Genomic DNA, 8,398 nt, shown 5'->3' with positions numbered 1-8,398 from the left:
AGCAGCAGCTGCATCACAGGCAGGCCCTGCTGGCCTTGGCCTCATGCTGCAGAAGGGGGAGCAGACAGTGCAGGTGGAGCAGCAGCCACCCTCACTGCTGGGGTCTGGGGGTGGAGCAGCCCTCCCACCGTGGGCACAAGATCTGCAGACAGTCATAGAAGGCTGCACCAGCATGCTGCAGACCGCTGTGGGGCAGGAAAGCAGGTGGCCAGGGAGCATCATGTGGGACTACCTTTTAAAGAGTGATCCTAGCACGCACGCAGCTGTGGCTGGAGCCTCCACCTCCTGCTAGCTACGGCAGGGAGGCAGAGCAGGGCCAGAGGAGGCCTGGAACAGGCTACTCCCATAAGGAAGAGATCTCTTCCGAATGGATGCATGCGTAGACAACATCCCAGGGCTGGCTCATTGCACAGGAAATTACTGATCAGTAAACCCAAATAGCATTAATTGCATGTGTAGGCAGCCCCTGTGACTTATGAGGGACGACTTGTGACTGAGTCCAATGATCTGATGAGGTTTGAATAATGATTGGTTTTAGAGTCCAGAGTTCCAAAATTTATCCCATGAACTGCATTGAAGCAAGGAAACAGAGAGATTTGAGCTCCCAAGCCCAGGTCTCTACACCCTAAGCTACAGAGCCATACCAAATGTAACAAAGCAGGCCTTGCTGGGATTTGAACCTAGGACCTCCTGTTTATTAGACAGGTGCTTTAGCCAAATAAGCCACAGGGCCTCCTGTTTCTAGGTCAAAATCATGGGAGTTTCAGCAGTGTCATTCAGGGTTTATGTCAGGACATCAGCTTAGTTTATTTGTGTCCCTACAGGAGCCTGATGATCAGGGTTTTCCATTTCCCTCGGAAAAAAATGGAGTAAACCATGTTGCAGGGGTTTAGGTTGTAGCCGTGTTGGTCTAAGGATATAGGCAGACAAGGTTCCTTCGGTGAATTTGATATCTTTTATTAGACCAAACTAAATGGAGTAAACCGTGGATTTTACCTTTTACCGGAGGCAAATGTGGATTTCTCATTTTACTGGGGAAGCCCGTGAATTTTGAAGTTTTGCCATGAATTCCCTGCAGACTAGCACAGTTCATATTTGCCAGGAGCTGCCAGGGAGCTGGAGGAGGGCGGTACATGCTCATGACCCCAGGCAGCCCAGAAAGCAGGGCCTGATGGGGGGTGTAGGAAGGGGCAGTATTGAGCCCCCATAGGGAGGGAAGGGGAGATAGGGGTAGTTGGGGAAGGCGGGGGCTGGGGCTGCCCCACTGTTCCCTGCCATGCTGGGTCGTGCCCACTGGGCTGCGGCGGTCCCAGGGTAGGGGAGCAGGGTGGGAGCCTGAGCCCGCAGGCTGTGCCCACAATGTGGATAGATCTGGGGGGTGCAGGTCCCCCCTGCCTCCCGGGGAGTGCGTGCAGAGCCAGAGAGCTGCCACCCCCTCCGCCCAAGGACACAACCTGCCCTGCGCTCAGATCTGGCGGGCACGGGTTCCCCCTGCCCCTGGGCGTGCATGCAGCAACAGGGAACCAGCCTCCCGTGCCCAAGCCCACAGCAGGCAGGCAGCAGCGGGGAGCCGGGCTGCAGAAGCTGTGACCTCCTGCCTCCTTGCCCAACTCACAAGCTTCTCCTCTTCTCCTTCCCTCTTCTCCTCTTCACACACCACACCAGGTAACAAGGCCACACACCTTGCCACAAGAACGACCTCAACCAGGGAACTTCAAACTGGGCAGTCAATGCTCTACCAGCTGAGTGACACCGCTTCTAGGAAAGAAAGAGCATCCCTCTCGGCTCAAGACCATCAAGCAGGCCAGCGAGCAAGTGAAAATGGCAGCAGCCAAGCATTTCTATCGGCTTCACCGCGTGGTGGAGCTTGCACACGGCCCCTCCAACTGGGCTCCAGCCCCTGGCACAGGTACCGCCTTCCACATCTCCACACCGCAGGTTCTGCACCAACCGAACTGTGCCCTGAAGACGCCTTGCTCAAGGACATTTTTCCCTAACAACAGCTCCCTCACCCACACAAAAGTACTCACCTGTCCTGGTGCCAGGCACTGCCTTCTGAAAACCCCCACGGCCCAACTTGATGCCTCGATGGCCACTGTCATCCAACACTATGGATTTGGGGGGAGCAAGGAGGTGTCTAAATCTCCCTGCTCTGGGCCATGCACCAGCTGCACCGGGGAAATGGCCTCACCTGCCTCTGGAGCTAGATAAAAGGGGCTGCTCAGCACACTAAGCTCCAAGGACAGGTGGTGCAGGCACAGTGCTAAGCAGAGCTCATCTGGGAGTTGAACCCAGGATGTCCCACACCCTAAGTGGGAATCATGCCCCTAGACCAACGAGCCAGGTACCATTAATGCTGACTTTGTGAAGGAACATCTTGAGAAGCTGGATACCTTCAAGTCAGCCGTCCCTGACAATCTTCACCCCAGAGTACTCAAGGAGCTGGTGAGCATCATAGCCCAGCCTCTAGCGCGGATCTTTGAAAACTCTTGGTGCTCTGGTGTAGTGCCGGAAGACTGGAAGAAGGCCAATGTGGTGCCTATCTTCACGAAAGGGAGGAAAGTGGATCTGGCTAAGTATAGGTCCATCAGCCTGACTTCTATCCCGGGGAAGATCTTAGAAAAGTTTATTAAAGAGGAGATCCTTAATGGACTGTCCTTCTACGACCAGGTGACCTATCACCTGGACAAGGGAGAAGAGATTGATGTCATATATCTTGACTTCAAAAAAGCCTTCGATCTGGTTTCCCATGATCGCCTCTTGGGGAAACTGGCCAATTGTTGCCTTGGGTCCTCCACTATCCACTGGCTGGATAATTGGCTTCGGGGTCAGACCCAGAGGGTAGTAATTGATGGAAGTCACTCATCGTGGTGTCCTGTGACCAGTGGGGTCCCCCAGGGCTCTGTCCTTGGACCCATACTGTTCAACATCTTCATTAATGATGTGGACACTGGACTCAGAAGCGGTCTGGCCAAGTTCGCCAATGACACCAAACTTTGGGGCAAAGCATCCACACCAGAAGACAGGCGGGTGATCCAGGCTGACCTGGACAGGCTCAGCAAGTGGGCAGATGAGAATCTGATCGTGTTCAACGCCGATAAATGCAAGGTTCTCCACCTTGGGAGGAAAAACCTGCAGCATCCTTATAGGCTTGGCAGTGCTATGTTGGCTAGCACTATGCAAGAAACAGACTTGGGGGTCATCATTGACTACAAGATGAACATGAGCCTGCAATGCGATACTGCGGCTAGTAAAGCGACCAAAACGCTGGCTTGCATCCATAGATGCTTCTCAAGCAAATCCCGGACGTCATTCTCCCCTTGTACTCGGCCTTAGTGAGGCCGCAGCTGGAGTAGTGCGTCCAGTTTTGGGCTCCACAATTCAAAAAGGATGTGGAGAAGCTTGAGAGAGTCCAGAGAAGAGCCACGCGCATGATCAGAGGTCAGGGAAGCAGACCCTACAATGACAGGCTGAGAGCTGTGGGGCTTTTTAGCCTGGAAAAGCGCAGGCTCAGGGGTGATCTGACGGCCACTTATAAGTTTATCGGGGGGACCACCAGTATCTGGGGGAAGGTTTGTTCACCAGAGCGCCCCAAGGGATGACGACTAGGTCGAATGGTCATAAACTACTACAAGATCGTTTCAGGTTGGACATAAGGAAGAATTTCTTTACTGTCCGAGCCCCCAAGGTCTGGAACAGCCCACCACTGGTGGTGGTTCAAGCGCCTACATTGAACACCTTCAAGAGCAAAATGGATGCTTATATTGCTGGGATCCTATGAACCCAGCTGACTTCCTGCCCTTTGGGCAGGGGGCTGGACTCAATGATCTTCCGAGTCCCTTCCAGCCCTAATGTCTATGAAATCTATGAAATGTAGGTGCTTGAACCACCTCCAATGGCAGGCTATTCCAGGCCTTGGGGGCTCAGACAGTAAAGAAATTCTTCCTTATGTCCAGCCTGAAACGGTCTTGCAGTAGTTTATAACCGGTTGCCCTTTTCATCCCTTGGGGCGCTCTGGTGAACAATCATTCCCCCAGATACTGGTGGTCACCCCTGATAAACCTATAGGTGGCCATCAGATCACCCCTGAGCCTGCGCTTTTCCAGCAAAAGAGCCCCATGGCTCTCAGCCTGTCATCGTAAGGTCTATTTTCCTTCCCTCTGATCATGCGTGTGGCTCTTCTGCGGGCTCTCATGACAGTAGATTCAGAACCAGGACCCTATTAATGATTACTGAGCTAATATTTTGTCAACATGATGCCTTGCAATGTGGCATTGCAATGGGAAATTATTTGTTTTCTGCACCTTACAACCTGACTTTTATTCTCATGTTATGTTGTCATGGAAAACTGCATAGGAACTAACCCAATTGCAATCTGTTGCCTCCCTGCATCCTAAGGTGCCCAGTCTGGCTCACTGGGACAACTGAGCAAGACAGAGAAGCTCAGGGCCTTCTCGGAGATCCCATGACTTGTGTTGTGAGGGAGATTAAACCAGCGCACAGCTGTGCTGATCTGCTAACATCTGTACAGCTTGGACTGTTTACATCTCGGCTTTTCCTTCTGAGCTGTGCAGGACTCCAGGGAACGAGTCCCAGGAGCCTTTGGAAGAAAACTACTGCAAAATTGCCGTCTTGCTTCACTCCTTTTCTACAAGGCAGGGTTGAGGTCAGCTGCACGCTCAGAAACCTGGTTGGATTCACTCCAGTCGTTCAGTGACAGAGGGAGCAGAGAAAGACCTCTGAGTTAGCTGTGCTTCTGGGGACCTAGATTAGTGGTTGGTGCAGAGGAGAGCTGAGAGATCAACTGGACAAGAGCAAAGGATCTTGGCAGGGGAAGCCTGAATGTGACACAAAAGACGAGGAAACTTCCACAGAAACAATTTCAGTAAGTTTTCTGCATTGGTGAAGTGTCCTGTCTTAGTAAGATGTAGAGGAGATTTTAAAACATTAAAAGCTGGAAAACCTGGCTACAAAAATCATTCTGCATTTTATGTATAATTGATTCAAAGCTACAAGAGTGAATGAAGACATTTTCAAGGTTTTTGCTATGAATGCAGATAATGTTACATAGCATATTGGAAGTAGGGTGGGAAGAGGAGAGGGGTGGGATTGGGACCTGTAAGGAATTCATCTGTTTTATATAATATCTTTTATTTCATACATATTTGTTTCCAGCATACATTTTCTAGGTGAGATCTACTGAAAAAACGATAGACTTTCAGATTTAAAGCAAAGGAAAAAAATCCTGAGGTGTGGCTGGGTTAACATTTTCTTCACTTTCTAAAGGAATATCAAAATATTTTATTTTATGTAGGGTCTTGCCAGGGGAGAATCATTTATTAAAATCAAATATTTCATGGGAAGAAAAATGGATTATTTACATTCTTAGCATGAAATTTGGAGACATTATTGATGGGAATATCAAAGCCACTGAGTTTGTTACTCTCCTCCTTACCACTGCCCTTGTTTTATTATACCCAGGACTTGCACAGTGCCCTGGGAAGGAAGATGTCCAACTGGACCACTGTAACCGAGTTCCTCCTCCTGGGCTTCTCGGACACTCGGGAGCTGCAGATCTTGCACTTTGTCATCTTTCTGGCAGCATACCTGGCAGCTCTGGTGGGGAACCTCCTTGTCCTCACTGTTGTAACTACGGACCACCACCTCCACAGCCCCATGTACTGTTTTTTGGCAAATTTGTCCATCCTTGACCTTGGATCCATCTCCGTCATTGTCCCAAAGTCCATGGCCAATTCTCTTTCAAACACCAGGACAGTTTCCTATGCTGGATGTGTGGCCCAGGTCTTTCTTGTCTTCCTCTTTTATACAGCCGATCTTGCGTTCCTCACCATCATGGCATATGACCGGTACATTGCCATCTGCAAGCCACTGCATTATGAGATAATTATGAACAGGAGAGCTTGCATCCAGATGGCTGCCTGTGCTTGGGCTGCTGGTGCCATCAACTCTGCACTGCACACTGGGAACACCTTTAGTCTCCCCTTCTGCCACTCAAATATCATCAACCAGTTCTTCTGTGAAGTGCCCCAGCTGCTCAAGCTCTCCAGCTCTGACACATACCGCAGGGAGCTGGCAGCTCTTGCCTTCAGTGTGTTTTTATGTTTAATCTGTTTTGTTTTCATCGTTGTGTCGTATGTTCGGATCTTCACAACGGTGTGGAGCATCCCCTCAGAGCAGGGCCGGCAAAAAGCCTTCTCCACCTGCATTCCCCATCTTATCGTGGTCTCCCTGCTTCTTTCCACTGGCGGCATTGCCTACACGAAGCCCGTCTCTGACTCCCCGTCCCCTTTGGATCTCCTGGCGGCTGTTCTGTATTCAGTGGTGCCTCCATTGGTGAATCCAGTCATCTACAGCATGAGGAACAGGGAGATCCAAGCTGCCCTGAGGAAACTGCTCCACAGGCTGATCCGCTCCAAGAACAATATGTCCATCTTTCTTTCATGACTTTTCTTCTCTTATATTTTTCTTTTCTAATTTACACATGAAATTAATCTTTTTTCATAGTATTGTGTGAATCTTGCATATTAAAAATGAAGGTGGTGGGTTAATTCTGTAACTTTGTAAGGGAAAGTAATGTTTCATGCATCAATTTTACTGTCTTCACTTGATCTAAAATATATCCCATCAATTATAAGAAAATGAAGAATTAAAGAGTTTTGTTTACTACTTGGTGCAATCAATTATTCGGCTGACAGATTATATAGGCAAATCTCCAGATGGTGTGAAACTGGAATGAAATGCAAATACTTTAGGGGACAGGAATATAGTTCAGATGGATACGGATAGATTGGGGAGCTGGGCTTGAAACAAGTAGATGAAGGCCATGAAATCAATTCAACTTGCTGCACATAGGGGAGAAGAATCAAAAACACAAATACAGCCTGGGTTACAATTCCTGGGTGGTATCATGGTTGAAAAGGTGGGTCACAGACTCAATATGAACCTGGAATTTGATGTAGCTACAGAAACATTCATGCAGTTTTGGGCTGCAACAACAGGAGTATTAGATGTAAAACAGGGGTGTACGTTGTAGCCGTGTGGGTCTAAGGACACAGTCAGATCAGGTTCTTTGTGTGAATCTCATACCTTTTATTAGATAAACTTAAATCGCTGGAAAAATTTTTCTTAACAAGCATTCGGGTTTAAAAGCCAGGAATAGTGCATACCAAATGCAGATGCTTCCCCAGCCTTACGAAGGGTTTTTAAATCCGAAAGCTTGCAGGTGAAGGCTTTCCTCTTATCGCTTCTGTAAATAAACTGCCTGCAAATGGTACAGTATTAAATGTCTCCCCACTCCCCGCCTCTGAGGTTTGTGCCTTCTCAGCCGTTCCTGCTCTCGAACTGTCTCCCCTCCCATGCTCACAGTCCGGCACAGGGGTTCCCCTCCCCTGGCAGGTCCTTTGTTCTTTCAGCCCCATGCCCTCCTGGCTCAGACCGGCCTCCCTCCTGCAGGCAGTGGTGCTGCGTAGGGGGTGCACCCCCTGACAGGCTGTGTTCCCAGCTTAGGCAATGGGCAGGTGGGAGTGCTGATTGCCTCCCGTGAGTGCCAGACAGGGGGTTGGAGCACTGGAAGAAGCGCCCCGACTACGTTTGGGAGCAGTGTGGTCAGTTCCAGGAGCACTGTAGCTGCTTCCCAGTCAATGCACCACCCTGTTGGCGAGATTGGCCATGACGGGACCCCCATCCCACCCCACCCACTCACTGACTGGTCACTGGCGGGGCATGTGCCCGCCCTGGCTAAGGTGGCACCAGTCACCCATGCCTGCAGGGTTCTGACCTGGCAGCTCCCAAACAGCCTACCAGCTGAGGCTGCCCATTCCCTTTCCCTCTTCTCCTGGGGACACCTGTGTCCAAAAGTTGCACAGCTTCATGCCTGGTGAGGAGATTAGCTCCAGATGGTGCTATACATGCTCTTCCTTGTCCTTATGTCGGCTCCCAAAGCAAGGCTCAGTTCCCGTTCCAGAGGGGTAGCGTGGGGGCTGCACCTCTGCCGCCGTATCTCTCAAAGCTGGATTTGGATCCATTTGGAGAGAGGCTGGAACTGTCCTGAAGCGGGGGACACGTCCCAGCTGCACGGATCGTGGGATCCCAGGCTCTGTGAAGCCCTTCTTCTGAGCAGACCTGAAAGCAGCAGGAGCACACACATCCCTGCTGCAGGGGAATACCAAAATCAGCCTTCCCTTGAACCGGGCTGGGAATGGCTGGGGGCTGCAGACGCTGTACTGATTGCCCTTTAAATTGACCAGTGCTGCAGTGGGGAGAGGAGGAACCAGGCTCAAACCCACCAGCCAGTTGGGGGACCTCATACATCAGGACGAGGCTGTGATCCCATAGCCACTCACCCTCCTCGGGTCTGGCCTTCGATCCTCTTCATTAC

At 50.5% G+C, this 8,398-nt stretch overlaps 1 protein-coding gene across 1 annotated transcript; it reads left to right on the top strand.

Annotated features, from left to right (window-relative positions):
- Positions 1-5,508: 5,508 nt before the first annotated feature.
- On the top strand, positions 5,509-6,411 carry LOC132251669 (olfactory receptor 14A16-like; the record flags this gene model as incomplete). The annotated part of the gene is made up of 1 exon (XM_059731620.1): positions 5,509-6,411. A coding segment is annotated over exon 1 (903 nt), but the record flags the coding sequence as incomplete, so codon positions are not given.
- Between the last annotated feature and the right edge of the window lie 1,987 nt (positions 6,412-8,398).

This window comes from Alligator mississippiensis, chromosome 7, assembly GCF_030867095.1.
Source record: "Alligator mississippiensis isolate rAllMis1 chromosome 7, rAllMis1, whole genome shotgun sequence".
NCBI lineage: Eukaryota > Metazoa > Chordata > Crocodylia > Alligatoridae > Alligator > Alligator mississippiensis.
This window is presented reverse-complemented; position numbering and strand designations above follow the sequence as displayed.